This window comes from Gymnoscopelus braueri, assembly GCF_963280865.1.
Source record: "Gymnoscopelus braueri genome assembly, chromosome: 3".
Classification (NCBI taxonomy): Eukaryota; Metazoa; Chordata; class Actinopteri; order Myctophiformes; family Myctophidae; genus Gymnoscopelus; species Gymnoscopelus braueri.
This window is the reverse complement of record NC_137612.1, coordinates 21418672-21440648: the sequence shown is the minus strand read 5'-3', so window position 1 is coordinate 21440648 and position 21977 is coordinate 21418672. Positions and strand designations below refer to the sequence as shown.

The 21977-nt window shown below is 42.4% G+C and overlaps 1 protein-coding gene across 1 annotated transcript in view; it reads left to right on the top strand.

Moving 5' to 3' along the window:
* The window catches only part of epha8 (eph receptor A8), a 101934-nt gene extending 83606 nt beyond the window's left edge, over positions 1-18328 (top strand). The window contains exons 8-20 of the mRNA XM_080423720.1: positions 47-460; positions 1405-1529; positions 4440-4602; positions 6825-6957; positions 8874-8941; positions 9316-9441; positions 10231-10416; positions 11624-11685; positions 11937-12146; positions 14266-14415; positions 14749-14939; positions 15775-15933; positions 16676-18328. Coding sequence (XP_080279846.1) covers positions 47-460; positions 1405-1529; positions 4440-4602; positions 6825-6957; positions 8874-8941; positions 9316-9441; positions 10231-10416; positions 11624-11685; positions 11937-12146; positions 14266-14415; positions 14749-14939; positions 15775-15933; positions 16676-16790 — 2102 coding nt within the window. The 3' untranslated portion in view covers positions 16791-18328. The remainder of the gene's footprint in view (positions 1-46; positions 461-1404; positions 1530-4439; positions 4603-6824; positions 6958-8873; positions 8942-9315; positions 9442-10230; positions 10417-11623; positions 11686-11936; positions 12147-14265; positions 14416-14748; positions 14940-15774; positions 15934-16675) is intronic.
* The last annotated feature ends 3649 nt before the right edge of the window (positions 18329-21977 follow it).

Below are 21977 nucleotides of genomic sequence, written 5' to 3'. Positions count from 1 at the left end.
ACAGATTTGAAATAAATGAACAAACTAAAAGCCCCTCTGTCCTCAGGCCCTCCGTCCGCTCCAGTGAGCGTCATCTCCTCTGTCAATGGGACATCGGTGTACCTGGAGTGGGGTCTCCCACTGGACACCGGGGGTCGCAGCGACCTGCTGTATACTGTGCTGTGTCAGAAGTGTTCCGGGGAGGGGGGACCTTGTGAAGACTGCATCTCCTTCTCTGCGGGAGGGATCGGCGGGGCGAAGGCAAGCGTCGGGGCCGGAGGCGGGACGGTGGAACGCTCAGGCGCGGCCGCCGTCCGCTTTGTGCCGCGGCAGAGCGGGCTGACCGACCCCTGGGTGACGGTGCTCAACCTTGTGGCCCACGCCAACTACACCTTCCGCATCATGGCCACAAACGCTGTGACCCAGCTGAGCAAAGAGCCACCTCTCTATGGTTCAGTCAACATTACTACGAACCAGGCAGGTAGGCATCCGACCAGTGACATGCACTGACTGTACACACATTGGACTAAGAGGATTACCCTTTTTATGAAGCCCATGTCTATAATGCGTTATAATAAACATACTTATCATGCATTATAATTTGCTTATAACACTGTATAATTATAGTTATAAGCCCTTAAAATACTCATTACATTATGAAATATTTTATAATGACTTATATGGAAAAGCCATTTTAATCTCCTGGCAAGCATCTTGGATACCATCTTGAAAATGACGCCGTTCCAGGACGTATATTTTCCTAGATTTCTAGTATGTTAATTAGCTTTTCCAATACTACCAGAATCCATTGAAAACCCTTTTGTATCAATTTCTTTGCGGTTAAGTGATATTCTTTCAAATATTGACTCACCTACCAGAACTACCTGGAACATTGAAAAGCATCTGACTGTAGATTTAGTATATTCCCTCATCATATTACCATCTACTGTAGGAGTGAGAATATGTAGGAGGAACATGTTGACAGCAAAGCAAACAAAATGGAGAATAATTTATTCATCTATTCTTTCTGCCTGTCTCTGGATTGCACATGGATTTACATACTGTACCCCTAGTTGGTGGTCTGTAAGCTGGTTAAATTATTTTCCATACAGTCTATTCAGAAAGGCAGAAATATTATTTTTGCCCCAACAGCTACTTCTATCCACTACATAACATAATTACTGAGACAGGCTGCTCCGTCAGCTATAACCACAATTTGATGTGGATTCCAAACTGACTGAATTGGAAGTTACTTGACCCACCTTGATCTCTGTTATGAAAGACATACGATTTGAGTGTATCAATAACTTAAGACTTAATGCACGGTAATCTGATCATCTTGTATGGTGATTATTATAGGGAGCCGGGATTACGGGTTTGTGTTGAACTGACTGACAAGCAATTTTTCCTTGTTTTGCTGTGCAGCCCCGTCTGAGGTATTGGCCATCCGGCAGGAGAATGCCAGTCAAAACAGTGTGACTCTGCTGTGGCATGAACCTGACCAGCCCAATGGAGTTATCCTGGAGTATGACATCAAATACTATGAGAAGGTAAACAACCAGTAGCTGCATGTGTTCTACACTGCCTCTGGGAGACCCAAATACTACATCATTATTTGCGTTTGGAGATTTCTCTTTATTTGACCACCCCAGTCAAAAGAAAGAAAAAAGAAAAATATATTTAAAAAAAAATACTAAATACATAGCACATGAAATGATTCCAGCAGCTTATAAAACAAAGCAAAAAAAGACACATTCCCTGCTGTACCTGCCTTCAAAGGAGCTAAGCTGAGCCAAGATGTTTTGAATGCAGAGGAGTGCTGGTTGGATAGACTCCAGATAACTTAATCCAAGAAAAGATTCTCCTGGCAGCTCCGCTAATTGAAAGGAAATGGTTGTCAAGAGAGAGAGAGAGAGAGAGAGAGAGAGAGAGAGAGAGAGAGAGAGAGAGAGAGAGAGAGAGAGAGAGAGAGAGAGAGAGAGAATCCAACTCTGTGAAAGTGACAGTGACAGCAAAGGGGTCTATGTGGGTGCATGAGCATGGTGGGGGCTAATTGCAGCATGTGTGTCTGTACACGTGTGTGCGTTGATATAGATCAGCTGATAGAGTGGGCTGTTGAGAGCATCACAACCAAACACACTGGCTAGTGTAGGGACTACTAAAGGATTAGTGAGTCTTTTGTGCGCTTTTCTTAATCTGGCTTCGCCCTTAGGGCTGCAGCGGAGGCGTCTCTCAAGTGGACATGTCAGCAGTATGCTTCCTTAAGTTTTCTACAGTATGACCAGTCGACCACAGTGGTTCAAACTGAGGGAGGTTTCTTGTGAGGGCTGCTGCCCTGCAGTATAATGTAGTGACACAAAAACAAAAACCCTAGTGGCCAAATACTGGGTGAACATTAGGATGATGTGGATCACAAAACACATCCCACCACTCTATGCTCTGTACCACTGGTTGCTTGTCATGTGGATGATCAAGGTGTTGAAGGGTATTCTGAATGGTATTCTACATTCTGCAGGGTATTCTACGTTGCTCTGGATGAAAGCGTTAAAATAATTGAAATCATGGCGACAATAAAGAGGGAAATAATATAGGCCTAGCTTTTATTTCTCAACCCATGCAGTTTATTATTGGACTCTTTAGTTGATGTACAGGATGTGTCCAGATGACACAGAGATGTTCTACATAATTCTGCTGTCCTTTTTTATCTCTTGCACTTGTTAGTATTGGGTGTTTGTAGTATAGGTGACAGGCAGAGAGGTCATAATGGAGACTTCTTTTACAGATAAGTTTGGCATGTTTAATGCTTTATTTCAGATAGGTCAGTGTAGAGAGACAGGAAACCAAGGGCAGAGCGAGAGGACAGACACGCAAGACAATACAGGGGTCAAATTCAAACTCTGGTCCTCGCACTCATAATGAGCATATGGTTTGTGCACTAAATGGCTGAGCTACCATGCACCCCGGAGACTTTTATTTTTGGCTGGACTGCAACAGCAGGGCCAGCCCTGTAAACGTGAATGTCACTGCAGTAAGTGATGAAGTTAACACTGTTGGTCGCAGATTGCGGAGCAATTGTCCCTCCAGGCTGTGACATGTAGGAGAACACAAGGGTTGACACCTTGTTTGAGAAGACCACAATTTAACAAAACGAAAACGTTACACCAGTGGCTAGTCGGTTGGCCTAACAAAGAACTAGCCAATCACAGAGAAATCGTCCCTCTAGGCTATGGGATATTAAAAAAAAATATTAACTTCACTCACTTCTTTACACATGCAAACCTGTGATGTGACAATGGAGCTCAACACAGCACATTTCTCCCATAATATACTGTATCTGATTTGTTTTTGTCACAGTTCAGTTGATTGATATTTAATCACAGTCTATTAATTTCACTTCTTTGTTTTTTTCATTCCTAAAAAGCCCATGTCACTAGTAGTGATTACTGTGTATGCAGGAGCTTCTTACTGCAGTAGCTCCTTTCAAGGAGAAATTGCCGGCTAACTGGCCTATAAGTAGGGCACCTATTCAGCTTTCACAGGTGTATCCTATTCCCCAATAATCACACATGTGTCTGGGAAGGTACCTCTCAACCCATATGCTGCGTCCCAATTCCATACTAAATTATATAACAATTTTAACAATATTGTACAGTATACTTAAATTCCCATATGAATCCAAATTAGATTTTTAAAATCTATCTATCTATCCATCCATCCATCCATCCATCCATATATCTATGCACAGAATCTCTGTGTGCGTGTGTGTGTGTGTGTGTGTGTGTGTGTGTGTGTGTGTCTGACGAATTGACTTCAAACTTGGCATGTGTATCGTCGAGGAACGAAGGGTGTGTTATACCGAGTTGGAAGTCGGTTGGACCGGTGGTTTTCCAGAACCAAAACTCCCCAAATCCACATAATGTGATGGGAGGTATTTGGTCTTGACAAGTGACAAGTAAAGGCTGTTTCTACTTGCCCGTTTGACAGAAAAGCTGGGTGGTCTAAACTGTTGACTCCAGAATTGAATGAAAAACTAAAAAAGTACTAACATTGTGACACTGCCTCTTTAAATGTGGTGTTGATGGACACCATTGTCCCACAATGAGGAGGAGGAGGGGGGGGGACAACTCACAGCTGTAAAAAGATAATTAATCAACTTTTGTCATCGGGAGCATCATCTCTGTTATTGTCTCAAAGGAGAATGATAAAAAAGAATAATTACAACAAGAAGCAAACAATAAATCCCATCAAGGCCACCAGGGGGACTTAATGAGTAGCAGGGCATGGGGCATTCATTGTAAATTGGAATTTATATATTTAGTATATTCCATCATTATGTTCATCATGTTAAGCTATGTTGTTATTCATTTGTTTACATAATGTTTTTGCCCCTTTTAGATGACTGGTGATGGTAATGATAATAGCATGGCTGTTGTTAAGGTGAATGTTCCTCTCCCCTCCAGGATAATGAGGAGCAGAGTTATTCCACTCTCAAGTCAAAGGGGACCAATGCCCGGGTCTCAGGCCTGAAACCGGGCACCAAATACATCTTCCAGGTCCGAGCAAGAACCTCAGCAGGCTGCGGACGCTTCAGCCAGAATGTGGAGATTCAGACCGGAAAAGCAGGTGTGTGCGTGCGTGCGTGCGTGCGTGCGTGCGTGCGTGCGTGCGTGCGTGCGTGCGTGCGTGCGTGCGTGCGTGCGAGAGAGAGAGAGAGAGAAAGAGAGAGAAAGAAAGAGAAAGAATGAGGGAGGGAGGGAGGTTGAAAGAGAGTATGACCAGACCAGACCCAGACCACACAAGCCCTTGAGCCACATATTGCTCTTTAAGACAGTGGAAAAAGTCCAATAACAAAGCTGTTTGTTCTGCTAAAGGGGCTTGGCAATGTGAACCCCTCCACAACTAGGCCCCAAACAGCTTAGCGTTGTGCTGGGCTGAAAGGGCTGGCATGTCACTGAGGCCAAAGGCAGCCTCAGACCATCCTTATGTTCTATCGATCTGAGCTTCGTTACAGGGTCACCTCACCCCCGGCAGCAAAACTGCTACTGATCCACTGTCTCAGAAGACACCGTGTGCAAAGCTGTGGCAATAACTATTGATTTGTTTTTGCATCATACAATACGCTTATTTATTTAGACTATATTCTTGCACGAGGAGTGTATTTGCCGTGCAAAACTCCTTTTCAGGTTTCATGATTTGTGTCTCAACTGAGTTTTACTGACTCATGGTCTGCCTCTTCTGGTGCTCACTGGACTGTAAACTCTCTTCCGCCAGCCTGTTTCTGGAAAATATCTCACTGTCAGACTCATAAAACAGGAGGATCCATTGCATCACAGCCAGCATACATACTGAGCAATCAATAAGTCCAGGAATATGTCAAAACTAGTCTACCCTACTTTATGGCAATGTTCTGTTGTTCTACAGCAAACTTTATGGTGCAGCGTCCCAAAGTTCAACTTCAAGACTACACTATACTGACCATATTCACATCGTCCTGAGGCCATGTGACAGGATGCAGTTTGATGAAGTGCCTGTTTTCTTTCTAATTTATGTACTGTATGAATTGAAACAATACTCCTCGCAGCAATTTTATTTAACGAGCACATTCATAATTTCTTAAGCATGTTAAACCTCAGAGGAGCTATTCTATATTTGCAGCCACATCTCATTTTTATTGTTTAATGTTTATTGCAAGGAAGCTCACAAGCCTATTGCCTCAACAGCAATCGGTCATAAGCAGGCGGTCGGGGCCTCTCGTGGACTCTCAGGACGTTCTGACAGGGTCATAGAACAATTTAAACAGTTAAATATTGTGTTATTTAGCCTATTATTTTGCGAGGGAGGGGGGGGGGGGTTAACCACTTAACCACCAAAATTGTGAAGGCTTCACTTTTACAGATAAATAGCTGTGAGATTAAATAGTCAGCATAAAAATAAACAGGTTTATTATGTTATATATCTGAGAGCCTTTTAGTGTCTATAGCCCTATGACAGTCACTAACTAAGAAAGGAGCATACTTTGACGTGTCAGCTGTACTCATTTTAGTTTAGTTTAGAGCAAAATGACCACCATGTGAATATGGTCAGTGATGGAATACATACCAGATAAATTATCTTCAGCATTAAACTACCAGCAAACACATTGATTCAAAGAGCCCCAAGAGGACAGGTGACTAAATCAGTGAGAGCGTAAGGGATGACAGAGGAAGCTGAGCACTGGGCTGAGGGGCTGGGGTGTCACTGAGGCCAATGGCTTAAGATAATCCCTCTGTTCTATCTCAGCTTTCTTACGGCAAAACTGCTTCTGATTCCACTTTTCAAACAGCACTGTGGTTGTTGTAAGTCCTGTGTTTGTGTTGAAGTTTCTTTATTAGGATAACAGCCCTTGAGATGTCTGTAAGATCTCGTTTTCTAGGGGGTTCCAACATAAATACATGTCACAGTCGTTACATGTATACACAGAGTAGACAAAAACAAATCATATATACTGTACATACCGTATACCATACACGGACAAAAAAACACATACAATACCCATTGCGAACCTTGAAAAACATCACAGCCTTAGGAAGTGTGTGAGTCAAACAAGGAAAATTAGGCTTCCCCAAACAAATACTTTGATTTGCATATTGTTCCCCTTTTGCTGTATGTTAATTAATCATATGAAGTGAAGAACCATTTCAGCTACAGGTCGAAATACCTGAGCTGAAATCTGTATAGAATTACACCATAGTCTCATGGATTGTGTGTTCGCGCGCACGTGTGTGTGTGTGTGTGTGTGTGTGTGTGTGTGTGTGTGTGTGTGTGTGTGTGTGTGTGTGTGTGTGTGTGTGTGTGTGTATCCACAGCTCCTCTGCGCTACAACACCATGACCATCATCTGGATCTGTATGGCCCTGGTGTCAGGCCTGGTTGCGTTCCTCGCCCTCATCATCTGCAGGAAACGGCAAGGCTACACTTTACCACACTACCCCTCGCTGCTGTGTGTGGAACACTTTCTTACTCTATCCTATACTATATTATACTATACTATACTATACTATACTATACTATAATACTTGAAACTCTATGTGTTGTAGTGCTTGTTATAATAACCCCTTATTACATTTTGTTGTTATACCGTATGTCCTCTCCTGCTGCTCCCTGCTAGACTGAGGATTTTACAGTGTACCTTAGGCTAGACTCTAGTAGTACTGTATGTTGAAAAATCCTCAGTGTTAGTTTAACACTGAGAGTGTGCATGCAACCAAATGGATCCATGGGTCCATTTAGTTACATTTGTACACAAATGATACATTAACATTGAGGATTTTACTGTGTATAGTATATGAAAGGGGCGAGTAAAGTGGAAGCATACAGTAAATCTGTAATTAGAATAAGACCTATGTGGAATATGATCCTCCATATGTGCCTATAGCGCTTTAGCAATGAAAGAGAATCCCGTTTTTCTGTCATGTGGTGCACAAAGCTAAGCTATACAGGCTAGTTTTAGTCACCAATGCCAGTATGACGTGTGTCCATTATACGGGAAAATAGCAATAATCTGCATGAATTGGTGTCATTAAGGAAGATAAGTATAGCAGAGGCCTTCAAGTTAATGCCTCTAGTGACAGCACAAACTCTGCTCCTCTTGTCAACCCCCCACCCCCACCCGCTTCTTCCCTGTCGTATTTAGCTAATTTCCCATCCCGCGGTTTCCACCTTGCACAGTGGATTTAATTATGTTGATTCATGTCCGTTAGCTTGCAAGCAAACGTTCCCACTTATACAGCCCCCCCGCCCCCTTCTCCCCACTCGCCCTTTTTGATGTCTACTAACTTACATCTCTGTAGCGTAACAAATAATGAATTTCATTGCACTTAATTAATTCATGCCGGAGTTCATTTCAGCTCTGTTTGCAAGCTAAATGTTAAACAGTGAGGCATGTCTCCCAGCCGCATGATGCTGTGTTAGCTCAAGGATTTAAAGGTATCATCCTGTCAAAATCCTGTTGTTATAAGTTTACTAAGTCAATGAGGTGATTCTCTTCTCCAGATCAACTTGCACCGAATGCCTCATGCATGCCCTGCCACTCACAAAGTGTCCTCCCAGTGAATCAGTGTAACTAGTTATTCCTAAATGTATTAGGCATTATATCCATGAAAAACGGCACTTAAAAAATAAAGACCACACCAATTACAGCTGCGGAAATTCCGTTTTTTAATCTTCATAATCATCGAAGCATTGGTGCAGAACCCTTTTGCCACTGCAATAGTTTGACCGGTCAACTTGCAACCAGTCTTTAAAAGAAGCAGTACACCCATTTTCCTTATTTTCATATAATTAGTCCTCGCTAATCTTTATTATGGCATCATTTCTGTCTACTCACTCTGTGTCTCCAAGATGGGCTGTGGACAGTTCCGAAACCTGCCTACCAATGTCATCATCAGTAGGCAGGTTTGGTAAATTCAAACAAGAGCAATTACTTCTATTTCAGCACGCTAACTTTCCAGGAAGAGAAAGGCTGTAGTTTCTATGAGCTTGGAATCCCTATCGACGCTGCCCATAGCCCACCTCTGAGACACAGAGCTAGTAGACAGAAATGGTGCCATCATATAATGAGCATTTAGTGAGGACCAATTATAATGAAAATAAGGTTGGAAATGGGTGGTGTGCTCCCTTACGTTTACTAACATCATTAGCTGATTGAAAACTATCATAGACTCAATTATTCTGTTTGGAATGAGCTCTGTTGATAGTCTACAGCAAATCACAGTTAGGAATGCTTTATGATATAGAATGTTTTTTTTTTCTTTCTCACAATTGTCCTGTATTCATCCCGCCTTGTGTGTGTATGTTCGTGTGAATATCTGTGTGCATGTTTTTCCATACGTTTGTGTGCGTGTCTCATTAACACAGACACTGCGGCTACAGCAAAGCCTTCCAGGACTCCGATGAGGAGAAGATGCACTACCAGAATGGACACGGTATGTTTGTTCTGTGTCTTTATTATAACAAATAACAGATTCCAGCCCATGTCTGTGAATAGGTTGCATTTTTAACACAGATGCTATCAAGTTCATCCTCAGAGCAAACAATTTAATCACACGCCTAGTGATTAAGTGAGTCCCTCCTCCCTCCTCCTACGTACTTCCTATTTAATCTCCCTTTCCTCATCTCTCTCTCTCTCTCTCTCTATTTCTCTGTCTCCGACCTCCGATCTCTCATCCCGGGCCATTTCTTCTCTTTCACCATATTTTATTTATGTAATGTTTTCCTCCCACACTCCACTGATAGGGGGCTCAGATGTGCCGTGTTTATTCTCCGATATGTGACCAAATGCTAATGTTGTTTATCTTAGTGTCATTCCCAGACGCGAGGTTCTATATCGACCCGCACACGTACGAAGACCCCTGCCAGGCCGTCCACGAGTTTGCCAGAGAAATTGAGGCTTCCAGGATCAAAATAGAGAAAATCATTGGCTCAGGTAAAACCATGAACTGAGGCGTGTATGCCCACACACACATGTGTGTGTGCGTGCATGCACGCGCACACGCACACACACACGCACACACACACACACACACACACACACACACACACGCACAGTCATTGGCTGAGGTAAACTGAAATCAGTGGTTGGTGTAAAGGCAGTGAAGAGAAGGATAGCAGAGTGGAATCAGAGCATTGCATGGAGCTGTCAATCAAATCCCCTCAGACAGACACAGAATGCTAACACTCTGCCACTGCCGGAGCCGAGCAAAACACTGCAGTGCATACTGGAAACGACTCAACAAAACAGTTGGGTTGTCAAGGTAGACAAGCGATTAGAGGGACCATCAGAAGGTCACAGATTTGATCAGTTGCAATGTCCCGTGCCCTTGATGGAGACACCAGATCCGTGTCACTCATTGTCGCAGCAAACAAAAGCCAAAAGACAGTTACACCTGTTTTTCCATCAATGCTTTTGAATAGATACGTTTTACACTGTACCTTTTCCCAATCCTTATTTAAACACAGGAACCCTAGCATCCCTGTCATGCCCATATTCTGGCCATATCATAATAGGTGAAAATAGACAAACATTTGTTGTGACATGTTTCGAGCTTTCATTGACCATATTCAATGCATATGTGTGTGTGTGTGTGTGTGTGTGTGTGTGTGTGTGTGTGTGTGTGTGTGTGTGTGTGTGTGTGTGTGTGTGTGTGTGTGTGTGTGTGTGTGTGTGTGTGTGTGTGTGTGTGTGTGTCCATGCCGTGCGTGCGTGCATGTACAGGAGAGTTTGGGGAGGTGTGTTACGGACGCATGCGGCTCCCGGGCAAAAGAGACATCCCAGTGGCTCTGAAGACCCTGAAAGCAGGTTACACAGAAAAACAGAGGCGGGACTTCCTGGCCGAGGCGTCAATCATGGCCCAGTTCGACCACCCCAATGTTATTCGCTTGGAGGGAGTGGTAACACAGAGTATGTACGCCGTCAGCCACGGTGATGCACATTGCCTCGGTTCATTTGATTCAAGCTATTAAATTTCATGTTGTTAGTCCGATATCATCATATCACACACGGTTCCATTCCGAGAAAATGTATCTTGAACGGGAGATATTACATAATTGAATTTGGTGAATTTTTTTTCCGTCAAATTCAATTAAGTAATCTCAATGCAGATATTTTTCAACACTATATATATATATATATATATATATATATATATATATATATATATATATATATATATATATATATATATCCTATATTAAAATTGACAACTAAAATTGACTGACCACGGCCACGTCACTATGACTCAGACGTAACCATAAACTAACCCGATACGTCCATATATAGGCATGTCACTATGACTCAGTCATATAACCATAAACAAACCTGATACGCCCATATATATAGGCATGTCACTATGACTCATACATATAACCATAAACAAACCCGATACGCCCATTCATAGGCATGTCACTATGACTCATACATATAACCATAAACAAACCCGATACGCCCACTCATAGGCATGTCACTATGACTCAGACATACAACCATAAACAAACCCGATATGCCCATTTATAGGCATGTCACTATGACTCAGACATATAACCATAAACAAACCCGATATGCCCATATATAGGCATATATGGATATCCGGTTGTCCAGAGCCAGAGATCCGACCGCTATATCAATATATGGTCATGTGCATATATGGGACCGGCTGACACTGCGTGCACATCGGCAAGGAACTTGAGGGAGTGCGGTGCCTGCTGCTGAGTCGTTCGGATATGCGCATATGCGGTTTTCCAGAACCAACCGATATGTCCATATGGGCATAAAAGAGACACAGACAGACGTTAATGTTTTTTCCGTAAAAAATTGATATATATATATATACACGGCTATTAACACATGCAGCAAAGATATCAAATCGAGTGTCACACATGTCTGCAGCATGACTATTGCTATTTCCAAAAGCAAATAAATAATCCCATCCACCACAGAAGAGTAAAGCCTGATTTATACGTGTTGTGCATGCGTGACACGCAACAAAAATAGCGGCGCTTCAAGCTCGCTGTGACACGTTGTGAGCTTGTAGAACGGCTATTTTCGGTGCGCCACACGATGCACCGCCAGAAGTATACTGTCTGATGTCCATCCTGGTGTGTCTCCCCAGGTAAGCCAGTGATGATAATCACAGAGTACATGGAGAATGGATCACTGGATTCCTTCCTCAGGGTGGGTACACATTCTTTTTGGAAGGTGAGGACATGGGGAATGAAAGAAGAGATTTCACTTTTTTTTTAAATCTCCTTATCTTTATCCTGTTCTTTCTCCCCCTTGAGATTTCATTCCTCCATTATCTCTGCTCTCTTTGATTCTTTTTGTCCATGGCAGTTCAGCTACAGCAAAACCTTTTATTTCTTTTTTAAATGGCAGTTCCTTCCCTTTCATCTCCCTCTTTGTCCTCCTCTGTCCTCCTCTTGCAGAGGCATGACGGACAGTTCACCATCATCCAGTTGGTGGGCTTGCTGCGCGGCATTGCGGCTGGCATGACCTACCTCTCGGACCTGGGCTACATCCACAGGGACCTGGCAGCACGCAACATCCTGGTCAACAGCAACCTGGTGTGTAAGGTGTCCGACTTCGGCCTGTCCCGCGTCCTGGAGGACGACCCCGATGCCGCCTACACCACCAGTGTGAGTTTAAACATAGAGGCAAGCCCAATGCATGTTCTGCGGAACATTACACACACGCGCACGCACACACACACACACCGAGAATATAAACTAATGCTTGAATGTATCAAAAACGTTTGAGGAGCACTGGGTTACATGTCATCAATGGGATAAAGGTATTCGGATTGCAAACAAGACTATAAGCATCTAAAACCCAAGCTCGCAGCCCCACCCCAAGAGGCCATGTTGCCTCCCTGTTGATTATATGAAAGGCCATGGGGTCATCAAAATCGTTATCTGTTAGCTTGCTGGACTACCTTTAGTTTTTGGATACAATGTTCGGCAAAAAGAATAAGGGGCTTTAGCTCGACGCAGCGGGACCTCATCTCGGAGCTATAGTGGAGGGTGAGGTCCCAAACGGGGCTAGTGTGGACCCAGATGTAGACACGGTAGACAGGGAAGGTTAAATAGACTTAACTTGGAAGAAATAATCATTTGGCAGGTGCAGATAACATAGGCAGGCAGGGGTTCAATCCAAGTTTTCAATCCAACAGGCAAAGTACAAAAACAGGAGGCAGATGGCAAAAAAACAGGGACAAAGCTAGGTCTGGTAACACTAATAGGTCTAAACACTTTGTAAAAATGCTGGAGAGTTCTAGGTGTGAGCTTAGACAACCTGGCACTGGAGGCAGAGAACAGCAGGGCACATAAATACAGGCCTGATTGCAAATGCATGACAGCTGTACACTCAATAATCAGGGGAGATCACATGACAAACTGGCAGGAAACTAAAAGACAAGACATGATATTATAAACAAAAGCACATGGTGGACAAAAACAATGATGACAGGAAACAACTGACAAGCAAGACAACCTGTGGTTTGGCACGGGGTCATGCAAACAGTTTGGGTTCTTTCTCCAGTGAGTCATCAAGTTTCATGGCAATTACATTTTTAGATAAATCTTGGCCAAGTGGAAAGTTTTGGCATATCAGTGGTGTTAGAGCCTCCTAGTATGAAGGTATGAAGTAACAAAGTGGTGATGATGTTCGACGGAAGGATGGACAGATGGTTGAATAAAAAACCTCTGTTTAACCATCTCTGCCTTATTTTGATAGTGAAAGTGAGAGACAGATAGGAAAGGCAGACAGAGAGCAGGGGAATGGTACACAGCAAACAGTCTGGCTAGGATAGGAATCGAACCGGGGACACACTGAAGAAGGCATTTTGTGCCCATGTGGTACAGTATGCGCCCTAAACATTCAGAACCGTTCACCCCGAATAAAATGTTTAAAGGTGTATTGGGGTTTGGAGACAAAATAACCCCAAATTAACTTTGATCCGTTACTGATAAAACCATTAAGCACTTAATCACGTACCTGTGACATTTTCAAAATAACCTTCCCAATACAGGTAAACCAGGGGGTGGCAAAAGAGAATAGGAATACATTTACAGGTTTTAAACAAACCCATGGGGAAAGCTTATAGAAACCCCATGAGGATTGCTTCCTCCAAGTAATTATGCCACTACTGGGGCTATTTAAGTGTCTGGCATTTTACAACAAGCGTGCTGTAAGTAGTTCAAATATTTGCTACCATTTGCAAATCTATTTTTTCCCAGGTCTGCAGCAACACACACATACACATGCCCAAGCTTAAGCACTCACACACATACAATATAGTCCAGTAGCCTATATTCAGACATAAGCTGTTGCCTGCCATTTAACCGAGTGTGGCATTTAGCCTTTTGCTTTCCAGATTAAATGCATTGCCTTCATCCAATAATATGGGGAAAGGAGGACCACACGCGTATATATACATTCCTAAAGTTGGCCGACACAGCCTAGATTTTGTAATGCTGGCCACTGACTTTAGCATTTGTGGTTCAACTGCCTTGCTCAATGGTACTTAATCTTGTTGTCTCCTTGTTCACTGGATATGGCCCAGATTTTCCCACCTGACCCAGAGATTTGAATCCTGGTCACAGGATAGTTTCACACACTATTAGCCTGCTGTGTGCCCATAAAGCTCAGTCATTCTTCACTGCTCTGTTCAATAAAGCTGCACTCCAGTTTGAAAAAGAAAGTGTGAAGCCTTTCTTGTTGAACTCAGCCAGATGCTGTCCTCTGTGTCTCTTCCAGGGAGGGAAAATCCCCATTCGCTGGACAGCCCCAGAGGCCATTGCCTACAGAAAGTTCTCCTCTTCTAGTGACGTGTGGAGCTACGGCGTGGTCATGTGGGAAGTGATGTCATACGGAGAACGACCATACTGGAACCTCACCAACAGAGATGTGAGTACAGTGGCTCCAGATTAACAAACAATTCCTTTGGTCTACTGATATGAGATAGGCTGAATAGGTATTGTTAGACTGCCCTGCAAAGTAAACAATGTATTGTCCACTTTTGTCCATTACTTTTACACCCAAGACAGGAGATACACTTGGAACTCATTTCTGTTTCATTTCATTATACAAGCAGTACTGTTCTGTAAATGTATAGGGCAGTATACTATACATGCCCACATACATCTTAGTGCAATATGTAGTTCTTTGATCAGTGCGGCAACATGCCATTTTGTCTAGAACTGTATTGCCTTATCCATTATTTGCACACTGTTTGTATAGGTGATTAAATCGGTGGAGGAGGGCTACCGGCTGCCTGCTCCTATGGGCTGCCCAGGGCCCATGCACACACTCATGCTGGACTGCTGGCAGAAAGATCGCAACGAGAGACCCCGCTTCTGCCAGATAGTCACCGTTCTGGACAAGCTAATCCGCAACCCAGAGAACCTAAAGTCTATGGACACACTCTGCAGGTAGGCGGGCCAATGAACACACCATCACTTCAGATTAAATATAGACGGACAGTTCTTCAAGAAACCAAATATTGGTGCGTGTGATTAGCGGATTAAGCGACATGAGTCAAAGCGAAAGATCGTCTGCCAAGAGAGTCAGATGATCTCACGGACGAAGCGGGAACCGTCCTGCTGCGGAAGGGGACGGAGTAAATCCAATCTCATCCCCCCACTATCAAACATGAGCAGCGGGGTAAAGTTACACACCAAAGTTTCCCCCCAAAGTTCTCTCTGGTAGACAGAAAGCGAGCGTCTGTTCATTTTCCAATAAGCTCATCTCTGACAGACACGCTGTGCGTTAAGTAAAAGCCTGGCTGTGATATTGACATTGATCTGCAGTGAATCAGGGAGCGGACTGGAGAGGACACACGGGCTGAGGCTCGACTTGTGTAAATTGCTCAGTTCAGGTCCCAGGGTCCCACAGAGTTACTGGTGCGTGGCGTGCAGGGGAAGTTGGAGGAGATTGGGGCAAGCGGGGGAGGTGTTGGGGGGTAGTCAGGGACGGAGTTAAGGGTGTTAAGGATTTCTCCCTTTATTAATCTACCCAAAGCAGCCATCCTGCAGCCATGGCTGCCGCCCGTCTCTATCATTTTAACTGCTATTGATTTTCTGCCTCGGCTGCGAGTGCATTTCAAAGCCAACTTTTTTTCCCTGTCTTTTCTCACTTCTTGAACCCTTTCTCTTTTTTCGGGCTTCTCGCCAGCTCATTCATCTCTTTACCATTTACCTCTCTCTCTCCCCCCCCCCCCCTCTCTCACTCTCTCTCTCCCCCTTTGCCTCCCTGTCTGTGCCCTAGGTTCAATAGTCCCCCTTTGATGGAGAGAGCCATCCCAGACTTCAGCAGCTGTAACTCAGTGGATGAGTGGCTGGACACCATAAAAATGGGTCGTTATAAGGACCACTTTGCTGCGGGGGGTTACCACACCCTAGGACACGTCATAAGCATGAACCAAGGGTGAGTCATGAGCACACTGGAGAATGAAAATGCAGGCTCAGACAGAGTAGTTACTGTAGCTTCTTTCGGAACTTTAATACCTCGTGAAGAGAAAAATGACTCGTAATAAATTAGTCCACAGTCGCGGACATAGTGATTGACATTGCATGGCAGGCATGAGGTGCTGTACGCATGGACGGTTAAAAGAAAAAGCATGCAGGTTTTTGCATTACACTAAAACTAATATTTCATCACCATTTTTTTTTATTGCCACACTTTTGCACACTGTGGCTATTGTTAATAACAAGTTCAATGATACCTCCAATTTGTACTTCGGCCATAAATTGTGAAATATTACAGCCACAGTTCATGAAATACCAAGCTCTGTCTTCCATTCTGTGCAGCCTTAAAGCATATGCATTGCATTTACATGCATACAAATATTGATTACTGGGAATAAGGTTATGGTAGTTATTAAACGGAAGAGTTTGCATGCATAACATTAGAGTAATTACAGATTGTGTTTTTCTGAAAAGTCACTCTATGTTTTATGGCTACGTAATGTATTTGGACATTATCAAAAGATTAGGTTAAAAAAACAGCCATATTTAAACAGGTTTTCTTACCCCGATTAAGACCATACCAGATTTAGGAAATGAGATAATGGTGTTAATGGTGTACACTCCTGATGTGTGACTACTGAAACGCACAGTAGCACATAATGAATGATCTCTACATGTATCTGTGTATGTGTGCTGTACAGGGACATCCAGAGACTAGGTGTGACTCTGATGGGTCACCAGAAGAAAATCATGACCAGTGTCCAGCTGATGAGGGTCCAGGTTCTCAACAGGAGTGTGCCGTCAGTGCACGTATAACTCAACCCCTGGCTACAGGCCCCCGGCTTTGGTGGTCTAGCTGAACTCCATGGGGGGGGGAACAGTTGACGGAAACTGTCAGCTTTTGATGACATGTGGAACTTTTCGAGGTTTTTCCTTTTTTTTCTCCTTCTTCAAGAGATCGAACTGAGATCTATAAATGAAAGGATTTTACAGTGAGAACAAGTACTATGTGACTTCTTGGGGGATGGTTCCAACCTTTCTGTTGTTATTTTTTTCCTATCTAATTAAACTTTCTGAGTTTCAATGTCTTGTTTGTAAATGGACAGACTGCCTTAAATTTCCGCAAAATGATTTTTAATTTTGTTGTATACAAGAGAAGAGATTTTATTGAAATGAATTTATCAGAGTAATATGATTTATTGAAATGGATAAAGGCACGATGTTCACGGACAGTTGCGGACGGGGGCGGGTGTTTTATCAGACGACACACACCCACACACTCTCTCCCGAAGGCCTTATACGAGAATGAGGGAGAAAAGAAGGTGGTATCAGAAAACAAATGGAGTAAAGTGAGATAGGGCTCTCACCCGGCATGCCTGATCGTTCTCCGCAGCGCAGGAGACCCGTGTTCACCTTAGGCTATTAATATCAACAGCAGGCGCGGTCTGTGCCAGCCTGACCTTGACGAATGACCCCCGGGACAGCCCCACAGCCCTCCGCCCAGTCTGAAGCTGCGTTGCGCACAAAAACTGTATTCTTAAGATAGGTATGATAAGATTCAGTCCTAGTGCACTTTATTCTACTATCACTACTACTACTACTGCTACTTCCACGCTATTCTCTTGACAATTATGGATTAAAACTTTCAGACGTTGGTACTTACCTTTTGGGTTGGGAGTTGACATCGATACAATTTGGTGTAACACTTCTGTAAGTAACCCCCCTCAAAGCACATAATGTAACCACACAATATTTGTGTTAAATGCTGGGAAGATAGTAAAGAAACACAATCTATAGAGACTGTAAAATAAAGTGTTACTTCAGATCTTTCTGGGATTAGCTATTTTGCCTCCGCGGTGATAAAAAGCTAAAGATATGTTAGTAGAATGTTGATATTTAAAAGCCCTGAAAACCACGTACATAATCAACCGCCTCGCCGGTGCTAACAAGGACATGTATTTTTCTTGTGCACCTTGGTAGGATATCCTCTAGTTGGTTGATGTCTCTTTTTATCAGAGAAGATCCCAGTGAACCTGAATATAGTGGCATTTCACTAATGGTTCCAAAATGGTTTTGTTTTGTTTTGTTTTGTTTTGTTTTGTTTTTTCTTAGGATGAAATCACCAACTTGAATAGAAAAAGAAAAGAAAACAAGAGACAAAATTAATTTTATAAAGGCTGGGACCTGTTTTTGTTAGCGGAATTGATTTATAATGTATATGTAGTACAGTCACTGGAAGGAAGAGAAAAAAACTAAAACAACTATGGCTGGTTTTCCTCACTTTTTATTATTTATTCATGCTCATTCGCTTTTCAAATAATACAATTCTGAGCGATTTTACTACAATCAATCAGTCATCCTTGTTGCTAATGATAAATCATCATAAATGTGAAAACTGTCCATAAAAACACAATAAAGGAACGTTTGTCTGTGTGTGACTGCAACAGTGAGTGTGTTTCACTCTGTGTGTTTCCAAAGTGTACAGTTCTGACAGTTCAAACCTGGAGAAGTGAGTTTAAAACATATATTTTACCATAGGTTTCAGAATAAAGGTACAAAGAAAGAGTCCAAATATATATTTTGTACACCTCATAGGTGAGGAAATATATTTTGAGAGAAAATTTATGAAACTGTATTTTCGGGGGCTTAAGTATATTTAGAGGCCCAATCTGGGATTGTTTTGAATTTATAGATTTGGGTTGTATTGACATACATTTTTAGAGAGTTTAAAAATTACATTTGTTTTGTTGTCATTATTTGTTTGTTTGTTTCACCCATCATAAATCACAATATAGCTGTTTTACTCCAATGTAAACAAATATCATCAGCATAAATAGTGATGTTACAGCCCCAAAATACAGTAAATACTGTTTGAAAATCATGTATCATGTCTCCACTGCTTTTATTATTTCTGATGGTGGGGCTCTCCAATTTGTTTACATTTGTAATTTTGTATTACTGATGGGGCCTTTAATTATAAGCATGTGTTTAGGCTATTTTTTTGTATATATACTTTTTCTTTTATGTATTTATAAATACATAAAATGTGTAGCCTATTTTGTCAGTGGGATGTTGCAGCCCAAATATGTTTATTATATGACAAAACACGGAAGACATCTTATGTCAGCATGCTGTTTTCTTGCTTTCTTGTCACTACTGCATACTGTATGCACCCCTCCTGGAGGAATGTGTAGAAGTACGTTGTAGCAGCCATCTCACACTGCCATAACCTAATTTGTGGTGAATATGTTGCAAGCGTATAGACAGGGAACAGCTCCAGAATTCTCGTCAAGGACACATCTCTGACAAAGAAAGTCGTCACACCCTGTACTGCTTGGCCAAACAGTCGCTATTTTTGTATTCAGTCAGGGATGTCTCAAAGAAAAAGAAGCAGAACTTCTATCAAGGATCCCAGCTGAACTTCGAAGAGTCATGACCTACACCTGGAGCGCTCAGGTTGACAACTATTGACTCTGACTATTAAATGCACGTGTCGCCGATTTTTTTTTTCTTCACTAAATTGCTTTTTTCCGTGGGAATGAGCCCTGACCCAGCTCTGCAACATCTTTTCAAGCTCATCACCCTGAATGGGGACCAGGGTCTGATGAAAGCGCGTGTCTGAGTAATTGTCCTTTCCTTCACCTTAGGAGGGCTGTTGGCAGATAATCCTCTCCTTGGTGAAACGGGACCTAACACAACATCATTAATCTCATTACTAAGGCCATGTTGCTTTGTTGCAACCAAGTCCCATGCCCAATTATCAGCCACAGCCCCATCCCCATGACAACGTAGAGCCTCACCCACCAACCAGTCCCCTGATTGACTTGTCTCAGAGCAGCAGTAGCATTCAGTAGCTGGATATCCTAGTGGCCTGTGTGTCCCCTGGATACAAACCGCCCCAATCGAAGACAAAACATAAAGCCGATCACAACCGGTTGTTTTTGGTACATGTTATCGCAACACACCAGGTCCAATGCCACAAAAGGCTAACAAACAATGCAGATGTATTTAAATGCCCAAGTGCTTGTTATCAAGTTTGCTTCCATCGTAACATAAAAACAAACTACATCATAAGACAGCCATTGAATCTGAAGTAAAACTGGACACACTTGTCATAATAAAGTCTTTGTGAACAACCTTGGAAACAATGCAGCACTGTAGCCAAGTAAACAATCCATGGGAGTGAGTTGGGAGCCATCACAGGGGATTGGGCTTTTCAACATGCTGTGCTTACCCAGGCACTTCTTCTACCAGCTCTCTATGGCTGCTTCATCAATTGATTGCTGTTGTTTTTTTCTTTAACTTTTGTTTTTTCATATATATATATATATATATATATATATATAAAAATTCAATACATTGGTAGCCTACTTTTACCAAAGCAGAAACTTTATCCTTTCATAGTGTGTCCTCTTTAGAATTATTTTCCTCCAAATCCTCACCCAAATACATTTCACAGCATTTTATTTGACAACAAGAGAAGTGTGTAAAGTGTGCAAATTTGTTACTGTACTGTAGCTGTTATTGGGTTGAGCAGACATTGCTCTATAGTAAATGTGCTTATTTGCAAACGGAACACAAGCTATTCAATGGCAAGCTGTTGAACAGGCCTTATGCTAAAGCCGCCAGTTCAGCGTGAGGCCAGGCTGTCTCTGCCTCATCTTCAAAGGCTTGGTGTGAACCAGATACATTCTATTTATGTACTCTATCTATGCTCAGTAAACAACTGGATGACTCACCCACTGAAACACCTCCTCTAGGAAAAACAGACAAATCTGGGCCATGATTTGCTAAATATGTCAAAAAGTAATATGGTTTTCTCTTTTATTTGACGTCTGTGTGTCGGTGTCATGGCTGGGTCAAATCATTAGCGAATTAAAAAATTCAAGCTGTGTTTTTATTTTAACTTTGATTCATCCAGAAATAATTTAGTGAGGAAGCTTGTTGTTTTTCAGCAACACTCACACAGTTAGGCTACACACATCCAGCCTTGTGGGCTTCCCGCTACAAATACAGTTGGGCACTGTTGGCCACTATGGGGCTCTGGGTTGGGGGGGGGGGGGGGGGGTGGGGGGAGTAATTCTCTTGCCCAGACAGATGTTTTCAACATTCCGTTGTGACATTAAGCCAGATTCAAGTCTCCTTCTCAGCGGAAAAGTTTTGACAAAGGGTTACATATAACATTTGAAGGGAGGTTTTATGTGGGGGACTTCCATCAGTCAACAGGCAGTGCAGAGCTCTCAGTGCAGAAGTCTGACAGGGTACGGCCAATGCGTCTCACAAATATGTTTTCTAAGCACCATTTTGCACAAACACTATTATATTATGCATATGTATTCATAAGTTAATAGTACTGTTGAGTAAATAGGCTATATATATTATTCATGAGGTACATACAGCCTGACATAGTAAATGTTATATACAAATTCAAATGAAATAACATGAAGTTGAGAACAGACATGGTGTTAGCCCATTGGACTTTGTTAGGGTCACGGCTATGTACTGTATATGAGCTCTGGTCAGGGGGGTTTCGCAAAACAGATGAGGAAGGAAAAGTGTGAGATCAGATATTATTATAAATATATTTCCATTCACACCCATGATGGAAACTGTTTCTTGCAAAGCTCTACTCAAAACAAATAAAGTGTCAGTGTTAAATGTAACTTTTTTTAATGAATAAAATGAAATTTTGTCTAATCTGTATATGTTAGAGCATGTTAAAACAATATAACTTGGGGTGGTTGGATTTAGTCTCCCTGCTCTTCTATTGAGACATTTAGATCGTGTCAAAGGTCATGTATCACCTAGACACAGGATCTGAGACTAATGTTCAAGATTCAATTTATACCATGAGCAAGCAGGCAGGCTCTATTAGCTCAATGGTTAAAAAAAATCAGCACTTGCGCATGGAAACCGGGTTCAAATGCAGGGTAGAAGAGGAAAGTTACATTAGAAACAGATTGAAATGTTTACCCAATCAAATCTGCCTTCTGACAAATGTAT